The sequence below is a fragment of the Prionailurus viverrinus genome, chromosome B3 (genome assembly GCF_022837055.1).
Source record: "Prionailurus viverrinus isolate Anna chromosome B3, UM_Priviv_1.0, whole genome shotgun sequence".
NCBI classification, from domain to species: domain Eukaryota; kingdom Metazoa; phylum Chordata; class Mammalia; order Carnivora; family Felidae; genus Prionailurus; species Prionailurus viverrinus.
The window spans coordinates 29,849,388-29,877,279 of NC_062566.1; the positions used below are offsets into that span (position 1 = coordinate 29,849,388).

The 27,892-nt window shown below is 46.3% G+C and overlaps 1 protein-coding gene across 7 annotated transcripts in view; it reads right to left on the reverse strand.

Moving 5' to 3' along the window:
- THSD4 (thrombospondin type 1 domain containing 4) overlaps window positions 1–27,892 on the reverse strand; it is a 564,941-nt gene that overhangs the window by 430,942 nt on the left and 106,107 nt on the right. For all 7 annotated transcript variants that reach the window (XR_007153141.1, XM_047863578.1, XM_047863580.1 and 4 more), the window contains 2 exons: window positions 19,926–20,373; window positions 5,256–5,358 (listed from right to left, as the gene is read on the reverse strand). Coding sequence is in view for 6 of the 7 variants with exons in the window: in XM_047863578.1 (XP_047719534.1) it covers window positions 5,256–5,358; window positions 19,926–20,373 (551 nt within the window). In the remaining variant the exon portion in view is untranslated. The remainder of the gene's footprint in view (window positions 1–5,255; window positions 5,359–19,925; window positions 20,374–27,892) is intronic.

Genomic DNA, 27,892 nt, shown 5'->3' on the forward strand with positions numbered 1-27,892 from the left:
CAACCTCCAACTTCTAACTCAGCCTCGCCTCCAGCCTTTAGATTTCCACTCTGTTTTAGTTCACCCCTCGGGGCCACAGAGTGCACTTAAGCTACCCAAACACAAAGCTGTCCCCTGATTTGTGGATTAAGACTGATACTTACTGTTGGGTAGCCCACGGTGATCCAGCAAACCTCTAGAGCCTAGTGCTGCCCAGTCCCAGCGCCGTAGGCATGATACAGGTGCCATATTCCCCAATGTCAGCATCTACACAAGAGTCTTCCTATTGACGTGTCCCCCGCTAGCTGCGCTGACAGCATCATTTATTGTCCAAAATGGTTCTGAGGGTGAAAGGGGACGGGGCGACGGGTACAAATCTTTCCTGTCCTGGGCGCACAAGGACACATGGGCACCCTAACTCTGCCTCCATTGTCTTTACGATGTTAGGTCCAGGGCTACGCGAAAAATTCCTAGAGGCATTATCTAAGGACAGATCGCCATATCCAGGAAATGTGATTAAAGGGCTAAGAGGAGCCATGTGGTGAAATTAATGTGTTTATCAGAGAATACTCTGCTTTTACTATGCTATGTGGCATTGGACTGAGTGAGTACAGCTGTTTCCCTAAGCAGGTACAGGCGAACAGCAGTAGACATCCAAACAAAACCAAGAGCCCAATGCAAAATCCAGCCACAAAGTCTGAACACCCTGCAGAAGCATTAACGGCATCTTCCTCCCACAGGTCAGCCTGGGAGTCATTTAAGAGGAAGAAGGACAAAACCAAGAAAACAATCTTAGCAGCAAAAAGAAATATTTAAGCAAAGCCAAAGTAAATGCAATTTCGGGGACCATGGGCTCCTCCTCCTCTGGGCACCGGAGACATAGTAACGTCAGTAAATATTTTCAAAGAACGTTGAATCCTCTAGATAGGGTAACACGTTGTAGAAGACAGCTGATTTTTTAAAATCTGCTGCCATTCGGCATTTTCCTGGACTTTGTGAAACACCACGATTCGAAGTGGTTCATTTAAAATCTCACAGCTTATAGTCAAGAAGCCCGTAATGATTTTTAGTGGGTCTGTTTTTCTGCGTCCCGATCCCCACTCCCCTGCCTGTGCCTCCTGTGATGTGGGCCTCTCACCGAGAGCTGATCACACGACCTGAGCCAGCCCGAGGACCCCCAGCCCCCAAACTCATGAGACTGAGACAGTCACTAGGTGTGTCTGTTTCCTAGGCCTCCATAACATATCACGGCGAACTGGGTGGCTTAAAACATCAAGTTTATCATTCCCACACGGTTCTGGAGTCCAGGAATCAAGGTGTGGGCAGGGCCGTGCTCCCCCCAGAGTCTCTGGGGAAGAATCTTTCCATGCCTCTCCCCGGTTTCTGGTAGTTGCTGGCAATCCTTGATGTTTCTTGGTTCCTTGGCTTGTTTTAATCTCTGCCTCAGTCATCACATGGCTGTCTTCTCTCTGTGTCTGTGCCTGTGGCTTCACATGGGTTCTTCTTTTTATAAGGGCACCAATCATATTGGAAAAAGGACTCACCCTACTCCAGCATGACCTCTCCCTTGCAGCTTCATTATATCTACAAAGTCCCAATTTCCATAAGGAAAACAGGTACCAGGAATAGGGCTTCAGCATATCTTGCAGGGGTGGGGATGGAGACACAATTCACCCCATAACACTAGATGAGGGAGAGTCTCTACCACTGTGATTGCAAGCTCCAAGCCTTGTAAGCCTGCTCATACACCGGAGAAGTAAACGAACCAAGAAATGGAGAAAGACAGAAAAAGGCAGGGTCCTAGTATTACTGAATTGCTGGAATGCATTTCTGTCTGAAATCTAGTCCACCTCTCGGACTTCCCAGTAACACAAGCAACAAAATATCTTTCTGGTTTAAACATTGGGTTTCTGTCCCTTACGACTAAGAGCCCTAATCAATATATCTACTGAGGAATAATGCTATGTAATGTGAATTCAAAGAGTTCCCCATATTCTGGATGGGGAAGAGAGGGTAGGGTGTACATAAGAAAGATTGGCCATGAGCTGATAACTGTTGAAGTTAAGTGATGAGTTTAAGAAGCTCATTATTATGCCATCAAACTATTCTCTCTGTGACTACAGATGTTAAAGCAAGTGTTTAAAAAAAAAAAAAAAACTCACAGGCCTCACACTTTGAGTCTAGCACAAATCGGGACAAACCAAAGAACAGAAAAGATAGAATCAAACATAAACCAGACAACAGCAGACATGCACAGGGAATACCTGTAATACGTGAAAACCTTAGCACTCAAGTTCTTTGCAGCACACAGGGCTTTTGATACTAGACCTGAATCTATCGAGGGCCTGACAGGGTCAGGGGATCTTAGATAACCGTGCTGGCAGATGACCACCCCAAACTATGCAGAGAAGGGCCAGCACCGTGCTTCAGCTCCAGGCAAAACAACGGAGTGCAGAGAGCCCTGCTGGAGGAATTCTCTTTCCTCCCAGCTAATCACAATAAAGCAGCTAGTATCCACAGCCAGCAATAAAGCAAGGGTGTGGCTCAGACAAAAGACCAGGTTACTCCTTCTCTAAATGTTCACGGACAACTACAGATGTTCTGACGCAAGAATATATCTCACGGTGTATAAAAACAGTCATGATTCTGCCTCAATTTAGGCAAGAGCCACCACCACTTCTGAGATCATGCCTGCCTGTTGGATTAGAGGTTCTCAACCCCAGCCACCCACTAGAATAACTGGGGATCTTTAGAAAATCCCCATGTCCGGGCTGCACTCTAGACCAATTAAATCACAGTCTCTGGGAGTGGGGCCCAGGCCTTGGTCTTTCTGGAAGGCTCCTCAGTGATTCTAATGAGCAGCAAAGGCTGAGAACCACTGTCTCAGGTAGACCTAGCTCTGTAAGGTGCTCACTCACCGTAGATCTGTGCCTCGCTTCTCTGAGCATCTCCTGCTGCTGGTCAGACCACCCTCACTTTCTGATCTACTCATGCGGGTAGATCTCAATCAGTCCAGAACCTACTTCTTTCCTTTCTAGTAGTTTCCTAGGGCTGCATGACCAAATACCACAAACATGATGGCTTAAAACAACAGAAATAAACTCTCATAAATTCAGTTCTGGAGGCTGAAGTCCAAAAGCAAGGCGTTGGCAGGCCATGCTGTCTCTGAAGGCTCTACCCCAGGATCCTTCATTGTCCCGCCTAACTTCTGGTGGTCGCTGGCAACCCGTGGGGTTACTTGGGTTTGTGGGCACGTGACTCCAATCTCTGCCTTCGTTGTCACTTAGCACCACTCTCCCTGTGTCCTTTCTTCTTCTCTTACAAGATCATCAGTCATACTCGATTAAGAGCCCACCCTACTCCAGTAGGACCTCAACCCTTTACATCTGCAGTAACCCTATCTCCAAATAAGCTCACGTTCTGATACTTTTCAATCCAGCGCACTCTTCCTCCCCCATATAAAGCAAGTCTTAGTCTTGATCTTCATCAGAATCCATGTAGGACCTAGCTAACTGGGACCACGATGCCTTTTAAAGTAAGTTTTTATTTTGAAATCATTTTAGATTTACAGAATAGTTGCAAAGATCATATAGGGAGTTCCTGTATGCTCTGCACCCAGCTTCCCCTAATGTTAACACCCTGTAAAACCATGGTACATTTATAAAAACTAAGAAACTGTGGCTCCTGGGTGGCTCAGTTGGTTAAGGGTCCAACTCTTCGTTTCGGATCGGGTCATGATCTCACAGTTTGTGAGTTGGAGCCACAGCGCAGAGCCTGCTTGGGATTCTGTCTCTCCCCCCCCCCCGCCCCCCCCCCCCCCGCTCTATCTCTGTCCCTCCCCTGCTCGTGTTCTCCCTCTCAAAATTAATAAAGTAAACATTAAAAAAATTTTTTTCACTATTACCACCAGCATGATACTATTACCTTAACTATACACTTTATGCATATTTCACCAGGTATTCCGCCAAGGCCCTTGCCCTTTTTCTGTCCCAGGATCCAAATCCGGATACCAAATTGCATTTAACAAAATGCTTTTCAGAATGCAAAGGGTCACAGCCAAGCTCTGATTCACAGCAGCAAAACTTCACTTCAGGCTTCCTTCCCTAGTTTACCCTCCAGTCTCTTGGCCACCCTCACATTTGCATCCAGCTGGCTGTACGTTTCATCTGTGCCTCCTTCCTGTTTGGATCTGACCACCCCAATATTTTAGTCAAGCTAGTTCGTGACGGTTTTGAGGTCATGGAACCTCCTTGAGAATCCAAGAGAAGCTACAGACTCCCCTCTGAAGAACTACAAAGACAGAAACAATTTTGCATCCAATTTCAGAGCAGATATCGATACCCAATAACCCCTCCCACTTCCCCAAGGGTCCCCACCGTAGCATGACTTTCCACAGTCTGGCTTCCCCGGGCACTGATTCTGTAATGAAATCAGCATAGCTATCAAGCCCTCTCTCAAGACAATTTCTCCATAGCTCCTGGACACAGCAGCAGTGCTCTGTACTCTGGGTTTTGACCAACGCCAGGGGCCCCGGCCACTGTCTTGGGCTGGCAATAGACACTGAAGACAGCTGGACTCTCCCTTCTGGCCAACTTGACCGCCAGTATCGAACCTCACAAGTTTTGCTTAACCCATCACCTCTGAGGAGTCCACTTTCTCTGTGATAGAAGAAATATCCCAGAATGTAATACTTCTCAGTCCTAAGGGCATGTCACATCACCTCGGTTTCAACTAAGAAAAGTGACCCTGGGATCTAGAGCAGTATTGGCAAGTTCTATCAGAATCAGATCTTCTGCCATTTTGAAACGGCAAGAACCTCGGAACCAAGGCCAATGCCTGCCTATGGCGTTTCATCCTTGGAAACTGCACGTGAGGCCCTCCTTGCACATAAAAGCCGAACAACTGGTTAATACAACCCTACATGTCCTCTGAAGCCACCACATGAACCCTGGAGCAGGGTCGGGGGAAAGGGAAACTATCCCCGCTCAATCCTCTGACGTTGGTTTGAACCTCTTGCTTCCCACAGTTCTTCAAACCCTGTTCGGTCCCACTCAGATGCTGCTGGTTTCTATCAATCTCTCATCCATGTGATAATGGTCCACGAGTCTCCTGAGCTACACTACCTGTGGGCTCCCCCCGTGTCCTGGGGTCACACTTTGCCCCCTACTGCCACTCTGATGAGGCTCTCTCCAATTCTTCCAGCGTTGAGCAGAAGGGAGCAGTGTTGGAGAACAGACAGGCATAATTCCTATCGCCGGGGCTGTGTCTATTCTTACCTTCTGCAAACGGTTCCCACTCATAAAACCGGCCCATGAATGGCTTGTTGTTGTAGGATGCACACTGAACCTCCCGGATACTTCTACTGCTTTCTGGACACACCTAATAAAGCAGATATTAAACATGCGGTTAGTGTCCGTATCTCTTCACGGCCCCAGTCACACCCCAGGAGACCTCTCCAACTGTAAATGCCAGCTGTCCTCTACCAAAACCAGGGTTTCTGAAAATGTGCTGATCGCCTGCATTAAAAATTTTAAATGCAGATCTCAAGGCTTCATTCCAAGTTTACTAAATCAGAATCTTTGGAAGGACACTAAAATTTTAACAAGCTCCCCAGGTTAAGCTTTTGCACCATAATTTGAAAACCACTAACCGAAACCTTCTGCTCCTGACAAATTGGTCTGCTCACCTACTCCAAAAAGGCCATTCATTTCCATCTGCTTGACTTTGTTCATGCCATTCCCGCTCGTGGGATAATATTCACATAACCTTGTACAGAATCCTTACCATGTGCAGGTACTGTTTTAAACATATTACACATACTAATTCATTTAATCCTCATAGTGACCAATGAGGCCAATAGGAGAGTTCTGCAGATTTTTCACAGATGAGCAAACTGAGGCACAGAGGAACCGCTCAGCCAGTGAGGGCAGAGGCTGGACTTCAGGCTACGTGGTCTGGTGCCCATCCAGATGCATCTCAGTGTCCTTCCCATCTGGTCTACATTCTGGTCTAAATGCTCTCCACGATCTAATGCCAGAGCTCCCAGCCTTTAGCACACAAAAGAATCACCCAGAGATCTATGGGAAATACAAAGTCCAGGTCCCTCCCCCAAGGATGGCTAGTAAGTAAGTCTGGTGTGAGATATTTTATCAAATTATCCGGTGATCTATATTTTATCAAATTATCAGGTGATCCTGATATACTAATCAAAGAAAATACCCAGTTCCCTCTAGTTTCTTTCCTATTTACAAATGATAAATATGAACAAAGTGTGACATGAAATAAACAAGTGTGAAATATAATAATAAGATCAGTCTCTAATTCAAATCATGGATAAAGTGTGATCTAGCTTTTTTTAAAACCTAAGTACATTCTTATTTAAATGTGTGGGGGGGGTGGGGGGGGCGCCTGGGTGGCTCAGTCAGTTAAGCGTCCAACTTCGGCTCAGGTCATGATCTCACGGTTCATGAGTTCGAGCCCCGCGTCGAGCCCCTCTGACAGCTCAGAGCCTGGAGTCTGCTTCAGATTCTGTGTCTCCCTCTGTGTGCCCCTCTGCCGCTTGCACTCTGTCTCTCACATTGTCTCAAATATAAATAAACATTAAAATTTTTTTTTAATTTAAATGTGTGTGGGGTCAGTGTGTATGTTTTAATAATCAGAGGGAAAGGAATCTGGACCCTTACATATTAAAAGCCCTGTGTATAAGAAGTTTCTGGAATAAACTGCCAATAAGGCAGCTCAAACTCCTGAAGGATTTCTAAAGAAATGCACTGTACGTATCAGAAATGCCAGATCTTTTGGAGGAGGAGGGAACAGAGGGAGGAATAAAACCAGGCAGAAGGGAAAGCATCTCTTGCTTGAAAAAGGACAGTTGGGAGAGGCCGCTGGTACAAACACCCGGGGTGGTCATAACCTTGCTGCAGCCTGAGCCAAACCACATGGAGCGAGAAGCCATGTGAAGCAGAACGTGATAGAAACCGGTGGGGAAAAAAAGGGCCCGGTGGACAGACAGGGTGGGCTGAGCTCTGACAATCAGTGAGAAGCCGACAGGCCGGGGAAGGCTGTCTCCATGGGTTCTGGAAGGCAAGCCTCTGGTGGCCCCCGAGCCAGGAAGCGGGTAGGCGTCCAGCAACACCAGCTGTCTCCCTGAAGGATTTGGGGTTAAGATGCTTCTGACAACCCTTTGGCCAGAACTAGAGCTCGACGGGGATGTGATCAGTTGGGTGACTTGGGAGAAGCTGACATCCTTGCAACAAGAAAGAATCGCTAGGCAGGTTGTTAAAAATACAGGTTCTCAGCCTCGCCCCCCCTGGGAGGGTAGGGAAAGGGCCAGGAATATATGCTTGGAGATCTGGCTCAGCCACCCGGGTACCAGAACTCAGTGGCAATGAAAAGCCACACCCAAGCCTCAATCTTACTCCATGTTAGTTAATGCCCAATCACATTGTTAGAGCAGGGACAATCAAATCCAACCCTTTAATTCTGATGAGGACACTGAGGCCAGGAGAAGTGGTGTAGCTCCCCAGAGGTCGTAGTGACATAGGGACAGAGCCCAGAGCACTGACCGCCCACTCTGGCCATAATCAGAAACTAGAGATTCTCAGGGTGCCTGGGTGGCTCAGTCGGTTAAGTGTCCGACTTTGGCTCAGGTCATGATCTCACAGTCCGTGAGTTTGAGCCCCACGTCAGGCTCTGTGCTGACAGCTCGGAGCCTGGAGCCTGCTTCAGATCCTGTGTCTCCCTCTGTCTCTCTGCCCCTTCCCTGCTTGTGCTCTCTCTCTCTCTCTCTCTCTCTCTCTAAAAAATAAACATTAAAAAAGAAAGAAAGAAACTAGAGATTAGCTACTGGGTTGCATCTTTTCATAATGGAAACAGACCAGAACAAGTGGCCTCAATGTCCCATTCCTCAAATAACCACACCTATGTAAAGCCAGGCTGTTCTGCAATGAGGCTTCAGCCAGAAGCCTCCCTCACTCAACCTGGTGGCAGTTGCCAGAATTGGAAGCTACAGACCACAAACTCTTAGCCAGTCTGCTTAACCTCTTTCTCTTCCATCAGCAAAATATGCTAATAGGCCACACCAGGAACCAATGCATCTGTGGAATCATTCTGAATTGCTCAATACTTGATGGTCTAAATGTGTGTTTCATGACATGCAAAGCAGTCCACAACCCATTAAGTGAAAAAAAGTGCTAAGTGATTGTGTGTGTGTCTGTGTCAGTGTGTGCAGAGAAAGATTAAAAGCATTATCTCTGGAAGGTGGGTTATAGATTTTTTTCTTTTCACAAAGAAAACTTTTGGCTTATTGCACTAATTTTTCTGCAATATATATGTAACATTTATGTAATAAAAATGTATAATTACTGAATCCTTCCAAACACTTGGCCCTTTGCCAGCTTTGCATGTGCTTATAGTTGATAATCTTATGGTAGATTTTAATGTCCCACTAAAGCTCTCACTATGTCCATTTGCATCTACCAAGCCAATAGTCACCAGTGATAGATCATTCAGGACGCCCTGTCCCAGGTCACCAACAAGTTCCTTATATCTGAGCATGGCCCAGTTACTTCCTGAGGCAAAGGGGCTTCATGTGGCATCCGACCCACAGTGGGGGGGGGGGGGGGTCAGGTGCTGCAGCAGCAAATCCACTTCCAGTTGCCCAAAGGCAGCTGAGCCCAGCAAACTGCCTATGGTATCCAGCATGTGGCTAGCATGGGAAGATACAGCAGGAGATGACCAGGTGCCCTGCCACGGCCCTGGGTGTCCCTAGCAGGGACTCACATGATGCTAGGGGAGCTGCCAATTAGAGGGTAGGAGAGGGACCAAGTCAGAGAAATGCAAGGCTCACGGGGTCCAGCTGTGGATGTGGGTTACTGAGATGAAATTATAGTAAAGACGATCAAAACAGAAGTCTGGGGTCACAGTGATGTTAAGAATAGCTAACCTTGGGGCACCTGGGTGGCTCAGTCGGTTGAATGTCTGGCCCTTTTGATTTCAGCTCTGGTCATGATCTCGCAGTTCATAGGTTCGAGCCCCACATCGGGCCCTGTGCTGACAGTGTGGAGCCTGCTTGGGACTCTCTCTCCCTCTCTCTCAAAATAAATAAATAAATAAATAAATAAATAAATAAATAAATAAAAAAAACATTAAAAAAAAAAAAGAATAGCTAACTTTTACTGAGCACTTATTAAATGTCAAGCACTCCACCGCATGGTTTATGTATATTAGCTCATTTAGTCCTCACAACTATTATACCCATTTTATAGATGAGAAAGTCAAGGCAGCAAAAAGTTAAGTGAGCTGTCCAAAGCCATAGGGCTGACAAGTGGTGAATTCAGTATCTGAATAACACTTTGGATCCAGAACCCACGCCATTAACCACCACGCTATGGTGGCCCTCAAGACTGGGTGGGCAGCAAAGTTAATTTGTGATGGGTCCTCAGACAAGAGGGCCTTAACTCCTTGCCTGAGAAGTCCTGGATCCCAAGGTCGGATCCAGCCTCTAAGGCCTGGGGAAGGGGCCTCAGCTGTAAGGATCAGGCAGTTGCAGATTGAGGATGAAAACCAAGCAGGGTCAGGGAAATTCTGTTTCACATCTCTTGTGGGTTACATCTGTCGGTACTTGTCATACTTTTATCGGTATAAGATCTCCTCTCATTTCAACAGACTCCCTGAAGTTAAAACTTCCCGGTTACAGATCGTTTTACATTTGTTACATTTTAAGTGGGTTGCTTCCTGATGCCACAGACTGAGTCACCCCCACCTTATCAGTAATTGTCTCTATTTTACACAGCAAGTTGGCTTTGGGCAGATTTCCCGCAGCCACTAATCCTTTCCATGGGCAGAGATTCTTGTCATCTTCAGGCCGGAAAAGTGGGACAAGGGAAAAGCCGGGTAGATAGAGATCAGGATCACAGGATGGGGCTAGCAAAGACCAGAGCTCTATTGCCATGGAATGCCTCCGGGAGATAACCTCCCTTCAAATGACTTCCCTCCATCCCAAAGGGGGAGAGATGTTTCCACTGGTCTCTTATGGGAAAAAGAAAAAGATGTGCTTTAATATAATAAATCCTTATAAAGCATTTTAGACCCTGTCCAAAGTTCCATCTCGACAACTGCCTAGGGTTGCTATGCGTTACAAAGAGGATTATGGAAACTCGGGCTGTGTTGCTAGTGACCCTGGTTAATCTGAGGTGACTACTGCCTGCACCTAACTTCACCGTTCAAGGGGCCTCTTGGTGACCACATACTCACCTTCTGATAATTACTTTCAGCTCCTCAGTCAACTGAAGGACTGAAGGGCATCATCCCCAATGAAGGTGGCACCAAGGGACACGACCTTGAAGTCTTCCTGGGTGAGACATGCATTTTTTTTTTTATCCTTTGCATTGCTCTGGATTCAATCAAAAGACCAGTACAAACACACAACATGCGATGTATTTAACATCACCCCAGTGAAGAAATCGAAAGAAAGAAATCTGGAAAGTGTCCCTACACTGCCATGAGAAAGGGACCTTGGGCATGTGACTTGGGCAAACCTAAATTACTGCATTTCAATAACAAGCCCTGAACCACTCCCACCCCGCAGGGATTTTTGCAAAGATTAACTTAGTAATACATGAAAATTTCTAGCTCATAATAATGCCCACTAAATGTTAGCTGAACTGGAATCTAAGTAGACATCAAAGATGACTCCAGCAATGAGGCGCCTGGGTGGCTCAGTCCATTAAGTGTCTGAAGTCAGTTCAGGTCATGATCTCACGTTTTGTGGATTCAAGCCTCGTGTCGGGCTCTGTGCTGACAGCTCGGAGCCTGAAGCCTGCTTTGGATTCTGTCTCCCTCTCTCTCTGCCCCTCCCCCACTCAGTCGCTGTCTCTGTCTCTCTCTCAAAAATAAACAAACACTAAAAAAAAAAAAAGACTCCAACAGTTCCAGAAGCTTCAAGCGCCTGACAGGTAGGTGTTCTGAGCAAACACTCCCCTTTCTTTTCCACAGCTGTCAAAAGGGGCTTTGTTTTCCAGCTGTAGAATAATAGAATAATACAACCATGGATCAAAACTTCTTACAAATTATCCAGCACATTTTTCAAATATGTTTCATATCTGCTTTCTCAAGTCACTTGGAACAAATTCAACCTCGCAAAAACTTTTGCCACCTGCTACTACTTCTAGCACTCTCTAGACAGTCAGCAAATTGGTTTGTCCAAAAGAGTCGGGTCAGGGTTTGGATTTAAAACAAAAAACACAACCAAAAAAAGCCCCCAAATCCTGAGGTTTTCTTAGTTCGCAAACACCTTTTCTCCCCCATCCAAGTTCATAATGTTCTCCTAGAAAACGGAGCCAACGGATGTTAATGTGACTAAGCCCATTTATTCACCCAGGAAAACCACATATTTTTAAGTACTCCGGATAAACGTTCATACAAATCTAGACTTATCCCAGTAGTACTTATTACTTCTCCCTCCTTCGATGTATATATCTCTCTGCCTGTAAGAAGATCTAAAGGAGGGGGTGCATGGGTGGCTCAGTCAGTTAAGCATCCGACTCTTGGTTTCGGCTCAGGCCATGATCTTATGGTTCATGAGTCTGAGCCTCAAATCAGGCTCTGTGCTGATGGCTCAGAGCCCGCTTGGGGTTCTCTCTCTCCCCCCCTCTCTCTCCAACCCTCCCCCGCTCGCTCACTCACGCACTGGCTCTCTCTCTCTCTCAAAATAATTCAGTACGCTTTCATTTCATTTTTCTTTTTTAATGAACTTTTAAAAAAGATCAAAACAAGAACATCTTTTTTTTTCTAACTAATCAGAAAGTATATGGCAAAATGTAAACTTTTTTTTTTTTTTAAACATTTAAAACTTCTACTCCCCCTAGTTGCTACTTTCAGGATCACATTTATAAGAGTGGCTTCCTTCCCCTCTGCTATCTGCTAGAAGAGCGGGTGAAATTCCTTCAAAGGCAAATATTCAATGTGGCCCTAGTACTATGTGTCATTACTGCTGTGACCTCGCAGGATACAGAGGAGAACCCCTCATAATTAGGGATTTCACAGGCCAAGAAGAGAAAACTACATCAGTTAACACATGTAGTTCAGCAAACTGGACATTAAATTTCTAATCTTGCAAAACAAGGAGTTAACTGATCCTCCCTAATGTTGATAAATCAAGAGAACAAAAATTGTGAATATACTACATGTAATTAAAAATACACGGGGCACTTGGGTGGCTCAGTCGGTTAAGCATCCGACGTCGGCTCAGGTCATGATCTCACTGCTCATGGGTTCCAGCCCCGCGTCGGGCTCTGTGCTGACAGCTTGGAGCCTGGAGCCTGCTTTGGATTCTGTGTCTCCCTCTCTCTCTGCTCCTCTCCTGTTCATGTTCTGTCTCTTTCTCTCAAAAATAAATAAATGTTAAAAAAATTTTTTTTTTTTTTTAATATAACTGAGGGGTTGGTTAAGCGTCTGACTCTTGGTTTCAGCTCAGGTCATGATCTCGCAGTTCGTGAGTTTGAGCCCTGCACTGGGCTCTGTGCTGATAGCACGGAGCCTGCTTGAGATTCTTTCTCTGCCTCTCTCTGTCCCTCTGCTCTCTGTCTCTCAAAATAAATAAATTTGAAAAAAAATTAAAAAAAAAATATATATATATAATTGAAAATTAAAATGTGAATAGCAGATATCAGCACAGTGGGAGGGAAAGAGGGTCATTTCTCCTTCTTTTGGAGTGAGGAGTTGATGAAGGAAATTTGAAGTTGATGTATCAACAAGCAGAGGTATCAGTATACTATTAGACTTATGAAGAGAATGACCCTAGTAACTAAAAATTCAAAATGACTGACTGCGGGGTACCTGGGGGGCTCAGGTGGCTAAGCATCTAATTCCATCTCAGCTCAGGTCTTGATCTCAGGGTTGTGAGTTCAAGGCCCACACTGGGCAAAGACTTTACTTAAAAATAAAAAGATAAAATACCTAAAAAAACAAAAGCAAAACAGAACAAAACAAAACACCTCATTTCATGTTTTAAAGAAAAACCCGAGGGGTGCCTGGGTGGCTTGGTCAGTTAAGCATCCGACTCTTGATCTCAGCTCAGGTCTTGATCTTAGGGTTGTGAGTTCAAGCCTCGTGTTGGGCTCTGCATGGTATGTGGCGGGGGGCAGTGCGGGGGAGGAGGGTCGGGGGGGTGCGGGAGGAATATAATTGATTACGATTACATCTAGGGAGAGGGACTAGGTTATAGCTCTCTCTGCCACTGTGCTATTTCTTAGTATCTGCACTACTTTCTATAATTATTAAAGTGACAATTGTGAACAACTCAATATATATGTGTGACTCAAAGCTTTCAAATATATTTACATGAAACATATACTTAAATATTTATATTAAATATTTACATATTTAACAAATATATTTAATATTCACATATTTCATATATATGTATGAAAGGCCACTGATGGATCAAGAAAAGGTCAGTAAGAGGACTTTTTTTTTTTAATGTTTATTTATTTTTGAGAGAGAGTGCAAGCAGGGGAGGGGCAGAGAGAGAGGGAGACACAGAATCCGAAGCAGGATCCAGGCTCTGAGCTGTCAGCACAGAGCCCGATGCGGGGCTCGAACTCACGAACGGTAAGATCATGACCTGAGCCGAAGTTCGACGCTCAACCGACTGAGACACCCAGGCGCCTCAGTAAGAGGTCTTTCTATGGGAAATTCCAAGTGGTCGGAGAAGGTGGAAAGGAGAATGATGTAGAAAGCATTGACACCAGCATATATCCCCCAGATAAGGAGGCTGGTGACAAACTCATAAGAGAAACTTACGTTGAGCCCCCAGTTAGATGGAACTGGCCCCACAGTTCCTGGCGAGTTTTACACCTCACAGAATTGTTCTAAATCCTTGACCTGGCCCATTTGCTAAGTTCCTCCTTAAAAGTGCAGTCAGGAGGTTGTTTTTCCGCTCCTCTTTCCTTCAATAGGAGACTAGAAATGGGCAGAATTAGAATTGGCCTAAAGACATTCTAAAAGCTTAGCTTTATTTGAGATGTGTCCAACATCTTCCCTTTGTTTTCACTCACTTCGAGACAGAAACAACTTCACATGGAGAAATCCATTGTCTGAAGTCAGTCCCACTCTAGGGAAATTTACTGGGGAGTCACTGATACCAGAAGTCATCACATCCGTGTTTGCTAAAAGCTGCTTTTAGCCCCAGGGGTTTTTCCCCATCACGTTAAGTGCACTCTGTCTAAAGTCAGGATCATGTCTCCTTTGGCAGCGAAGCACTTTGAAATCATAACCCCGAAACTGCCCCTGCACCAGCTGACTCACTACAGCCTCCCTTCACCAGAAGGAGCAGGAGTGTCATTGTTCCCTGGGGAGAAAGCGCTGAATTCAGAGCCCTGAAGAGAAGGTGGGGAGAGAGACATCAGGCCTCCCAGACAAAGGGCATAGGTGTCTTGGTTGTTAATGTATCAGCAGTTAATAATACGAACCCCCCAAAACAGCTAGTAGGAAGGATTTTAACTGCATCCCTCAGGCACCAGAGGGGCTGCCCCTTGGTTCCCTCCTTCCCCTGTTTTACTCTTACCAAGACTCCAGGTCATTTGCTTCCAAGCCTTGGCCTTCGACGAACTTCCACGAAGAAGAAACCTACTTACTCGATTCCTTGAGCACTCATTATTTTTAGCCATAGCTGAGAAAGCGCAGGGCTGTGGATAAACCAGACCTCCCCATGTTGCCCCTTCACTCCTTAGGAGAAACTCGCAGGGGAAGCCACCGCTCACAGGAAAAGCTTCTGGCTCCACCAAGAGGTCTCCCGAGACCCCCTTCTGGCTCCTGAGCCCCTGTGGGAACCCCTGTCACTCCCTCCTCCCAGAAAATCCTCCCCTCACCTGGATGGCCTGCATTTCTCCAGAAGGCCAGGCCAGGCTCATTTCCACTGTCCAGGGATTTCAGAGTGTCGACCCAGCATGTGCAGTGGTGTTTACGCTCTATACTTGTCATTACCTATTTAGGAGTCTCTCTCTCCCACTGGACTCTTAGCCACTTACAGCCAGAGCTTACTTTAATCCCAGTGTCCCTGACCCACAGCCGAACACCTGATCCCACTGTCGATATCAATGCTGTGTTTCTGGATGCCAACAAGGACCTACGATAGTGAGTGATCTGACGTGTCGTACCAGTAGATGTCTAAAATTGACATCTCTAGCCTGCTCTAAAAGACCATGAGATTCTCCGGGCGCCTGGGTGGCTTAGTCAGTTGAGCATCCAACTGTTCATTTCAGCTCAGGTCATGATCTCAGGGTTGTGGGATCGAGCCCCGTGTTGGACTCTGAGCTGAGCACAGAGCCTGCTTAAGATTCTTTCTCTCTCTCTCTCTCTCTCTCTCTCTCTCTCTCTCTCTCTCTTTCCCTCTGTCTCTCTCCCCAGCTCATGTGTTCTCTCTCTCTAAAAAATAATAAAATTAAAAAATTAAAAATTAAAGACCATAAGATTCTATATCTACACTGGGGCTTGCAACTTCCTTGTATACAATGTAAACAAGAAAAAAAAGAAAAAAAACTCTTCCTTTTCTTTAAAGCCTACATTCCAAGATCCTTAGTACTGCATTTGCTATTGATTTTACATTATTTCATAGAGGAAATCTTACTAAGAGTCAAACAATCCTAAAGACACACTAGAATGCTTAATATTCCCAGATGACATCCCAAGGTAAGGCTTCACATTAAACACACTCGAGGGTGTAAAGCATTCACTGGCAGGAACTTAATCTAGAGCCCTACTTTCTCATTACTTCACACCTGACCCTAGGGTGATTATACCGAATCTACATCACAGTTGCCCTGTTGGGGCCCTCAGCAATTGTGTCTTATTGTTGGGGAAGGGAAAGAACTCTGACCCCCAGCTAATCCAGAGGACAAAAGGGGAGTCTGAGCAAGTCTGACCATTTCATCCAGTTTCATGACTAAGCACTTGGAAACTGACATGGGGAGACCGTGCTCCACTCCCAGCCTCCAGAGAGGCACACAAGTGCGTTCACTCATCCAGGTCAGAACACTTTATTTCCTAACAACGTGTCAGCTCCCTATGTACATGATCAACACTATGGAGTTGGTGTTATTATCACCCCGACTTCATAGATGGTCCCAGGGAGCTAAGCGCCCTTGCCCAAGGAAACTGAGGCTGACATCTAGCACGGCTGGCTCCTGAGCCCGCTATCCTAGACCGCCCTGCAGCCTAACACCCAATTGAACCAGTGGATTAGAATTGCTTTCTCCCTCTGCACTGTGTTTTAAAAGTTTTTCAAGAATCTATCTCGTGTATGAAAGTCAAGCAACACCCATGTGAAATCTCTGTATTTCGAGACGTCAAAGAACAAATTCCCCATTATTTGTTGATTATTCAGGGGCGCCTGGGTGGCTCAGTCAGTTGAGCGTCCGACTTCGGCTCAGGTCATGATCTCACTGCTCATGGGTTCCAGCCCTGCATCAGGCTCTGTGCTGACAGTGTGGAGCCTGGAGCCTGCTTCAGATTCTGTGTCTCCCTCGCTCTCTGCCCCTCCCCAGCTCACATGCATGTGTGCTCTTTCTCTCCCTCTCTCTCAAAAACAAATAAAAATTAAAAAAAAAAAAGATTGATTATTTGAAGCGGATAGGAGGATATGAGAGGGAAAGGAAGGAGGGTCTCTACAACCTGGCAAAGCATCACGGCACCTGAGATTCTGGCATAATCCTGCTTCCCCGTCTCTGTCCAAGCTGTTTCTTTTGCCCCAGACTGCCCTTTTCTCTTTTTTGGCCATCCTTAGAAGCCTAGCTCAGTTTTTTCCTCCTCAGTGGAGTCTTCCCCAACCCAGTGGCCTCCTCCTTTGTGCTCCCAAAGTTCTTCCCTCTCATGAAGTGCTCCAGCACCAAGTGCAATGATTTATACACTGCTGCACTGGTCTTCTTCACCATTGCACCACAAGGGTGTTGAGGGCGGACGGGATGGTGATCAAGTGATGAGACACTGTTCTGGAATCTGGAAGCCTGCAAAACCATTTCCCCTAATTCACACCTCCCCTTAGATGCATTACTATATACCTCACAACTGAGACCTCCACTGTGAGGGTAGTCTTAGAAAGTAGGACATTCCATTGAGAACCTGGGTGGGATATACTGGGCACTTAGTTTATGGGATGATGTTCTGAAATCAGGGGATGTTTCCAACCCACCCTGGCCTACTTTCCCTTCTCTTTCTTCTCCCAGGTACGAACTGGGAGAGATCTCTAAATGCACGTATTCCTTTTTAAATCTTTGAAGGACATAAAATAACCTGTATTCCCTATTAGACTCGTATGATTTTTCACAATACTGCCCTTTACCTCTTTTCTCTTTGAGTAGGAAGATGTGCACAATTTGTAGATCCATGCTATCTATTCATGTTGCCCATTGGGGCAGATATGTAAATATCCATGTGAGGTTACCCATGCGAAGGTGCCAGAGCACTGGGGTCCCACATGGGAAGTGTGCAGGTTAAGACTCAACACAGCAGGACTGAGACAGTTCTCTTCAGACAGGCCTGCTTACAAGACTGGTCCGTGGCTGGCATCTGGGAGCTTGGATTTCAGAAGGGATTCCATCACCCCCTAAGTGATAAGAGAGACTCACTATGCCTAAGCTATTTGGACAAGCGATATAGTTTATGCTGAACGCCAGCTTTCCTGATGGGAGCCTGGAATTTTGATATGTGGTAGGCAGAGGGTGCCTATGTGACTAGCCCCCAATAAAAACCTTGGGCACAGAGTCTCTAATGAGCTTCCCTGGTAGACAATAGTTCACGTGTGTTGTCACAACTCACTCCTGGGGAAATTAAGCACATCCTGTGTGACTCCACTGGGAGTGGACTAATGGAAGCCTGTGCCTGGTTTCCTCTAAACTTTGCCCCGTGTGCCTTTCTCTTTGCTGATTTTGCTCCGTATCCTTTTGTTGTAAAAAATCATAACTGTGAATCCTCCCAGCAAATCATCAAACCTAGTAAAGGTCTTAGGGGCTCCTAACACAGAGAGTTTTAAGGTGTTCATGATGTTTGGGGGATGATCCAAGTACCAAGAAGCCATGGGCTTATAAAAAGAAGATAGGCTCTCTCTCTCTCTCAAAAATAAATAAATATTTTTAAAAAATTAAAAACAAACACACAAACGGGGCACCTGAGTGGCTCAGTCGGTTAAGTATCCAACTTTGGTTTAGGTCATGATCTCGCAGTTTGTGGGTTTTAAGCCCCACGTGGGGCTCTGTGCTGACAGCTCAGAGCCTGGAGCCTGCTTCGGATTCTGTGTCTCCCTCTCTCTCTGCCCCTCCCCTGCTCGCATTCTGTCTCTCTCTCCCTCTCTCAAAAATAAAGATTTAAAAAATTAAAAAAAAAAGAAGAAGATAGGCAGTAATGGGACCTCTAAGGAATGACATCACTCAATCAGGGTAAGTGGGATGGGTCTCAGGATAATGGGGTGCACTGGGGAGGACACTGTGGGACATGCTACAGCCAAGAGAAGGGAACTAAAGCTGTATGATCCTCTGTCGACATTCACCTCTCTGTCCTGGGTTTGAGATGTTACTTTGCCAACTGCTAAAATGATGGCCCACGTCATAAATTCACCAGAATTGTCTAAGATTCCTCGCAGTTCAATGTCCTTAGTAGTGGAATCATCCCTGCACCCAGAGAGGACACAACGTCTACATGGAGAGAGGCAGCCCTGCCGCCGGCAGGAAAGGTCTAGCAAGACCATGCGTGCTTGAAAAGTGTAGGCGAAGTGACAGAAATACGTGCCAAATGCCCTCTCTCTGCTTCCGTCTCTTTCTGGTTTATGTGGTCTTCAAATTTAAGAAATATACAAGTCAATGGGATGTGTTCTACTTTAGAAATGAATTCATTTCACTTTAAAAGGAAAGCAAAGATATTCAAGAACAGGGGCCACGTCCGATCATGGACACAAATATTTCTGTTCGATTTATAAAGCCCTTTCTCAAGATCACCTCATTTGATCCTCCTAATTCTGTGAGATAGATAATACGACCTTCCTTTCATCTTCCATGGCACCCGGGCTGTTATAACACAAGCAACGATGCTTAATTAAGACTTAATGGTTGACTGATTAGTAATGGCTTTAGAAAAACGACTGCTTTACAAAAATTAATAATTCCTGAAGTCTGTCAGTGGAAGAAAAGCTAGAAAGCAATCCAGGCATTCAGAGGAATTATTAAAATCACAAATTAAGTCATTTCTATGGACTCTATAGCAGGAAATATATTTTTAATGAGAGAATTGAAGCTAATATATAACAGCTGTCCTGTTACCCAGTAACAGAATATTAAGGTAGATTAAATTATTAATGAAAAATATAGCAGCTTGGAAATTTAACCTTTAAATGTTCTCTTATCCCTTTCTCTTTTGTATACAGTCTTTAAACTGGTATTTTTTTAAAAAAACATATTTAGTCTTGTCAGGGAGTTTCCATTTAGAAGTTGCTTTGCCACAGATCAGCTATGCAATCTTTAGCAAGTTATTCACGATCAGACTTTCTCCGCATACAATATCCAGAGTGCTCACACCAGGGACGGCAGGAGACTTCCTGGATTGGTACTGATGTGAGGCAAAGCTCCCCGGACTCCTGACTCTTCAGCACCACCACCGTTGGCCCTGAGGTAGCCACCCGTTTATAGAATCTGGAGGTTGTTTGACATGCTTGACACTGTAGCAACATGATTGTCAGTGAGCAATTTAAGAAGTTACTCCTAAGTTACTACCGTGACAACCTGGTGAAAACGAGAAGTATCCACGGAGAATGCACGGAGAAAAAAAGGGAGAGAAGATAAAGAGGGGCATTAACATGGCCTAAAAGACCCTGCCTGTGCTGTCTTCCGTGTTTTCGCTGGCCAAGCAGAAGGGGGACCAGCAGCTGTCTCCTGGCCCAGTGTGAGGCAGTGCGTACTCACGTTAGTGTTGCATAGCTTGTACTGCCGATAGGCCCCGATGCAGGAAATGGCTGTGGACCGGGCAGGCTGTGAGAAGCTCTGAGCTGCCCCGTGGGCCCCCATGCCGTGGCCGCTGTTTATTTCCGGGCCATGGAAGAGACTCGAAGCTGCCGGAAAGCCTCCGTCGTGGGTCAAAGGCATCTGGTAGAGGGAGGCCTCGGAGGTCTGCAGTCCAGAGCGAGGGCCACTGTCACTCTGGTACAGAGGCCCGTGCTGGGGAGCCCGGTGGGCTGACGGGCCGTAGCCGTGGCTAGGACCAGATGCCCCCTGGGACCTGGAATGCCGGGCCGAGGGCCTCTGCCTCCGAAGCCTCTGCGGCGAGTGTTCAGAGTCCGTCTGCAGTGGTAAGATGTACGGGGCCTTGCCATAGCCGTACTTGCCAGGGCCGATGGGACCGCGGGTCCTGCTCCTAAAGAACGACACACAAGAGGAGAGGAACAGAGTCACAGGAAGTTTCATGTTAACCCAGATGCTGTGGTCCATGATAGAGGGGACCAGGTAGGGATGGAGCCTATGGTGGGAGAGGGAGGGCATTTGGGAAGAAGGGAGCGTCACAGAAGCTGGCTCTCTCTGTAGACAGGCTCTTACAGAGGCTGGAAAGTACAACAAAGGTGGGCAATGTGAGTGGCTGAAAATGAGGTTGGAACGGTAAGCTGTGGTCAGTGTGTGACTTACAGCAGGGACTTTGGGTGTGTTGGTAGGCTGTAGGGAGCCACTGAGGGATTTTTGAGAAGTATAAGGGTATAATTATAATTTCGGCCACAGCAACTTCCTGTTCGTTTGTTTTCTCTGAAAATAATCTGTGGATTTTTTTCTCACTCAACTGTGCCTCATGTTTCAGACCGGTTTCCATTACCATTCATGCCCAAATAGCTTTTCCAGGTAAGTGGAGCTTAGCTAAGCAACCACACTCCAGTGCAGTCCTGAGGCCTGACTTGCACTGGGTCAAACTTAATCCCTGAAGAAATTAGAAGAGGTTGAATAACTGGCTACTCCATCACTCTGGAGGCAACCCATGCTGCACGGTGGGTAAACGGTCATCTCCACGTTGGTATAATCTTTAGATCGTCAAGACCGGTTGCCTTGCGAGACCTGAGAAAAATCATGTAAACAGTTGTGTGCTGCTGAGTGTTTAATATCTGGCTTCCCGGGGGAGGAAAAGCCCTTATTTGTGCCATCTGTCTACATCCAGGGTGTAAGTGCTTCCACCGTGGCCGATTTCAAGCTGCCATTATGAAGACCCAGTCAGCTCTCGTGAACGGGATAAAGTAGCTCCTGCATATCACACTGCATGTAAATTTATTGTGCACCTATGGTTTACAAAATACAGAGCCAGGAACAGTCAAGAATACAGAAGTGAATCAGATATGCTTCCCAAGCCCCCAACCTCACAACGGCAAACAACCAGGACATAATGCAAGGTGAGGTAAAGGCCCCAGGAGCACCAACACAGGATGATTTGGGGATTCTGAGGCCAGGAGAAGTGCTCCCGTCTGTAGGGATGTGAGAAGGGTTTCGCTGTCACTGGTCTGAGCTCGGGAGCAAGGTTCCAATACGCTATTGAAGGACTTGAAGAAATCATCCAACTCTTACTTACTTCTAAAATGTCTGAGCTGGATCTAATAACCACGAAGGCCATTCCAGCTCGCAAATTATATGCTTCCATAGTAATTAATTCTACATTTCTGTAAAATTGGAAATGTGCCCAAGGGTTTCTGCAGGATGGCCCCATTAAAATAAGCACATTAAAATAGCAATCAAAGTGAAACATTAATTTCTGTCCTCATGAGGAAATTCTTTCTTCACTCTATGTAACCACTGAATATAAAATTTAACAGACCACAACTAATTATTAACATCTTTATCACTAATCGCACCTTCATTCTTGGCTGATATGGTTTTGAATTAAACTGTACTACAGTGTTTATTTTGCCTTTCGGCATTTCTCGATTAGTCTTGGCAACACTTGGGACTCTGTTAATGATTGGGGGGGGGGGGCTGGATTCCAGTGTGCTGCTTTGAGAGATGCAATTAAGAAGTTAGTCTTAAAAATATATAGCTTGGATGTAATTTGCCATTTTCTTTTTTGCGGCAGGCCAGGTAAAATGAATGACATCATGTAAAGGTGAGGGAAAGAATTTCTGTACGTGTGTGCATCTTTTCTTTTTAAGATCAGAAAGCCTACCAACAATTCCAGCCTCAAAGCCAGCGTTGGGTGGAGACCCCAGCTGAGGGTAATAGAGAAATGAGGACACGTGGAGCAGTGCTTCTCAAACGTGGAGGTGCACGGGAATCAGCGAGGGATCTTGTTGGAGGCAGATTCTGACTCAGCGGGTCTGGGGCCAGGCCTGAGACTCTGCATTTCCAATGAGCTCCCAGGGGCTGCTGGTCCAGAGACCCATACCTTTGAGGAATTGAAGTTCCAAACAAAAGGGTGAGAACGTGACCACAAAAGTGATCATTTTTGATGGAGGATGACGGCTATAAATTTTCTTAAAAAACCTCTGCTTTGGGGATATAGCCAAAGTCTGCTGGCCTGGGCCAGGTTCCCCGCTAGGGACCGACTTGATCCTGACCTTGGGGAACAGAGGCTGCAGAGGGAGAACATGATGACTTGAGTGAGCGTCTTTCCAAAGGCCGCCTATCACCCCGAGGAGGTAAGGCACACAAGTGCCAGTGGACATTTTTGTATTCACACCTTACGGGAGCCTCGGCCTAAACCACAGAGCCATCCCAAACCCACACAAACAGCAGCACCACTGGAAAGATGATGTTTCAAAAAAAAAAAAAATGACCAGCAAACTCTGATACACGGGCTAAAGAGAATGAACAGCCAGTCAGGGTGTGATTATGAGAGACGTGATTTCTGAATACTTGACTCGGGACCCTGGAATCAGGGGCAGACTCACCCCCACTGGGCTACGAGAGCATGTGTTTTCCTTCCAGCAGCCAGAGCTAATCATCCTGATGGTTCGGGATGGCCTCTTCCCCACCAGGACAGAGTCCATCTGGCCACTGGCAGGGTGGCCTGCAAAAACTAGGCAGATTTATGCCGAGTTGGGATAATAAGCACAGATGTGGCCAAGGGAAACCGTGTGGTCAGTTAGCTCTTCCGGGAGAATATGTGGTAGGTACCTGGGAGGCTGAGGTCAGTTAGTTCTGTTTGGTCTTCCCATAACCCATCCGTGGGATTTTTCTTTGGATTCCTCACTCGTCAAAGCTCTGGCTAATTTTGGAAACTCACGTTTGGGAAAGAGACGGAAAAGGCCCAGCTTGGACATCGAAGGCCTAGGTGGTTAATGACTTGAACTCTGAAGCCAGGTTTCCTGAATTGGAACCCCAGCTCTGCCATGTAATAACTAATGCAACTTTGGGGAAGCTACTCAATCTTTTGATGCTTCAGTCTCTTCAAACAGGGCCGGAACTAGAATGAGGTCAGGGAGGCACAGGATGAAACCTTTAAGGGTCGTCCAGGTGCTGGTGGAATATGACAGTGATATCTCCTTAAATGTTGGGCCCAAGGGCCCCACTCTAGGCCCGGTCCTGCCCTGTATGCATTTGTAAACAAAGATGATAATGATACCTTCCCTACAGGTTGCTATAAAGAATAAACAGCAAGAGCAAAAGACTTAAATAATGCCTAGCACAGAACATACATCATGTAAGTATTTGCTTTTTTAAAAAAAGTTCTAGCTTGACCATTTACTAGCTCTAAGAACCTTGGCACACAATGTACCCTCCGTTTTCTTACCTATAAAATACACCTACTAGGAGGGCTATAATAAAAAGGACAAGTAACAACAAATGTTGGAGAGGATGTACAGAAACTGAAACCCTCACACATTCTCGAAGGGACTGTAAAATGGTGCACTTTGGAAAGCTATCTAGAAGTTCCCAAAAAGTTAAATGCAGTGTTACCATATCACCCAGCAACTCTAATCTTGGGTATATGCCCAGGAGAAATGAAAACATATGTCCGCACAAAAACTTGTACATGAATGTACATAACAGCTTTATTCATAACAGTGAGGAGACAGAAACAACCCAAATGTCCATCAAGTGATGAATGGATGAGCGAAACATAGTATATCCAAGGAATGGGCTATTATTCAGCCATAAAAGGGATGAAGCACTGAGATATACTACAACATAGATGAGCCTCGAAAACACTGTAAGTGAAAGAGGCCACACATAAGAGAGCACATATTCTATGATTCCATTGATATGCAATGCCCGGAAGAGACAAGTCCACAGAAAAAGTAGATGAGCAATTGCCAGAGGCTTGGGGGAGGGAACAATAGAGAGTGACAGCTAAAGGGTATGGGGTTTCTTGCGGGGTGACGGAAATGTTCCGTAATTAGACAGTGGTGATGGTTGCACAGCCCTGTGAATATAATGAAAACCACTGAATTACGCACTTTAAATGATTAATTTTATGGTATGTTAATTATAAAAACTTAGGCCACGAATAACTCCTGTCTTATCTACTTCCAGTGATGTCGTAAAGAGCGAATTGAGGTTACCAATAGGAATGCACGTTTTGAATCTGAAAGCAGGATTTTTAAAATTATATTTAACGTTTATTCATTTTTTGAGAGAGAGAGAGAGAGAGAGAGAGAGAGAGAGAGACAGACAGAGCATGAGCAGGGGAGGGGCAGAGAGAGAGGGAGCCTCAGAATCCGAAACAGGCTCCAGGCTCTGAGCTATCAGCACAGGGCCCAATGCAGGGCTCGAACTCATGGACGAGATCATGACCTGAGCTGAAGTCAGACACTTAACCAACTGAGCCACCCAGGCACCCCTGAAAGCAGTTTTTATCATTTTGTTTTCTATCATCTCTTTCAACAACTGTGGACAAACCTGTGTGGAGCGGATTCTATGAGCATCTACTGAGCATCATGGGTAATGTTTTCTCTGCTAGTTGGCTTTTCAAGCCCTGACAACATAAGTGAATGCGGAGCCTCCCTCCCACACAGGGCGGCTTAATGACAAGAACTTGACCGTAAGGGCTCTGACACCAGGTTCCAGTCCTGATTCTTCCAATGACCTACTGTGGGTGTCTGGGGAAACTGTTGTTTCTTGAGATAACGGCTGCAAATAATGTTTTCCTTACAACAGGCTGGCTGTCATCCAGGGCCTCATTATGTGTGATGTTGTACAGCTTTGTGACGTTAGTCCTGGCCAGTGTGATGATTTGAGCACAGACTCCACCCCATATTTCTACTGCCTGGCCAGACCCCTCTCCTGAGTATCAGCCATATATACCCCACTGACCTCCAGACTACAGTCTGCTTCTCACCTGGGACATGCACACGAATCGCCTGGGGATCTTGTCAAAATACCGCTTCTGATTCAGGAGTTCTAGATGGGTCTCTGATTCTGCACTTATAACAAGCTCCCAGGTGATGCCGATGCTGTGGGTCTTGGGATCATGCTCCACCTACTCATTCTCACAAGACATTGCAAACTCAACACATTCTCAAACTCAACAAATTCATCAAATTTGTTGCAAACTCAACAAATTCATCACCTTTCACCCTATAACACTGTTCTCTTAGTTCTTCCTATAGTCTCCAGCTCAGCAATTCTCAAACCTGGGCAGCATCGGAATCACCAGGAAGTCTTGCTGAAACAGGCAGACCGATCTGCAGAGTCTGGCAGGGGAGATCGGGGGCCGGATCTGAGAATCTGCATTTCTAGCACGTCCCCAGGCAACGCCCATGCTGGTGGTCTGAGGACCACAAAGTGAAAACCACTGCTCTGTCTCACGCCCAAGTACCACACCATCCCCCGAAGCCGGCTGGCGCTTCCAGTCTCCCCACATCTCTGTTTGAAGTCCACACTCCTTGGCTTTGCCACCCAGCCTGCACAACACGGCCTCTGCTACATCTCCCAGGTCATGGCCCTGGCACCCCATGGACCACCCCCACCATGCTCCGGGGAGGTTCCCAGTGGACCAGCCCAGTTGATTCCCCATGCTCCGCTCATGCCACTTCCTCTCTAGGCCGCCGTCCCCACCACCATGTTCTGGACTAACTACCTCTTCCCCCTTCAGGACTCAGCTGAAGCACCACTTCCTGAGTCATGCCTTCCCCGGTTCAAACTCCACCCCATCCCTTCGCTGCATAAAATCGAGGTCCTTCTCTTTTGTCCTTCCACTGGACCCCATGGAAGTGTCACAGCACAATCATCTTTTACAAGGCTGACTTGTTTAGTCTGCCTTAATTTTCCAGGCTGTAGGCTCCCACAGGGCAGGGATACCTCTTATGTGTCTTGTATCTCTAGAACCCGGCACAATGACACGGTAGGTTACACAATGACACCTACACAATGACCCGGTAGGTGTTGAGTAACTGTTGAAACACCGAAATAACAAATGCACGAGTGACTCAAACCACTATTGCCAAAGGAAGGAAAATGTTTAACTTCTTCTATATGAAATATTATATTTTATTATATTTTATTAAAAGACTGTTAAACTATGGTGGCACTGAGGCTACGACCACTTCCCTCCACGTAAGAATAAAAGTCTCATCCACCGGGAGGGGTCATTCCTGGTATCAAACACCTGGAGAAGGAACAGGTTCTCGGAATGTCAAGGGGGATTCAGCAGGGGCTGGGACTCGGCCTTCATGCACAGAAGGAGGGAAGAATTACGGGGTCAAGGGTGTGCTATGCATGTCTGTCAGAGCTGGAGAGCCACCCAGGCAAGGCTGTGGGTCAGCTGCTTGTGGCTACAGGATGGCTTCCCACTTTTTTGCTCAGTACAGAGTGGGATGGGCAGAGAGAGAGGAGTCTGCCCTCCAGAAGCCAGGCTGTTTGTATTTCTTATACTCTCCATGTTTATTCCCCTTTTGTTTTGCCTTAGAGCTCAGACAAGTCCCTGTGAGGGGCTCAGCCTCTCTCAGCTGTGCTAACATGAACCACACAGGGGCCGCTGTATCCAGCAGACCAGCAGCCCCTGGGACTGGCCTGTGAGGAACCCCAGGAGTCTGAGCCTGTGCGCCCTGGGGAAGCTGGACCTCCATGAAGGGAGCACGCAATGAGGCCAACTGCCCCCGCTCCAGAGGAAGGTCTCCTTGCCCTGCTTGATCCTGGAGGCTATGGGTTTCACAGCATTGAGAGAAGTGGCATTCCTTTGCATCTAGGTACCTGAGTTGAATGGCCAGGTAAGGCAGAAATCAATTTCTCCATAGGGAGGATGGGAGGGAGGCTGGTGAGATGGGAGGTTATTTACTACTGGAGATGGTGGACAGAATCAGGGGTTGTTGGAAGTCCCTGCACCAGATGCTTCTGAGAAAGCCTGAGATCCTACTATATCTAATGAATAGTCTCCACGTGATTTCAAGGACTCCTTTATGCCACCTTTGCACTTTATGCTGCTATCATATATCAAAACCAAACTCTTACCAAGCCAATGTTTTGGGGGCACACTTAGCTGGCCTGTCTCCACACCTAAGACAGGCCTGAAGAAATACAAAGCTAAGTATCACAGACTCCTGGTTACAAATTGGGAGGGGGGGGGGTGGAGGGAGGGTGGGTCGGGTGCTGCATCTGATGTTTGCCTCCAAACGAAACCCCCAAATACGCACATTCATCCTCCCTTTCTCCCTTCATTGAGGAAACAAAGCATTTCCACTTGGTGCCTTTAAGCTGGGGGAGAGGGGAGGGCAATGTCATTTGCAATTACTATCAAGTGAAATGTTTTTCCAAAATCCATCGGTATGACCAAATTCATCTTTTCAGAGGTTTTTATAATCATTTTAAAAGATGCTAGGCAGTAGGAATCATACCTAGGAATTATCTTCTCTTTTTTTTTTTTACATGTTTTGTTTATTTTTGGAGAGTGTGCATAGGGGAGAGGCAGAGAGACAGCAGGACAAAGGATCCGAAGTGGCTCAGTGCTGAGAGCAGTGAGCCCGATGTGG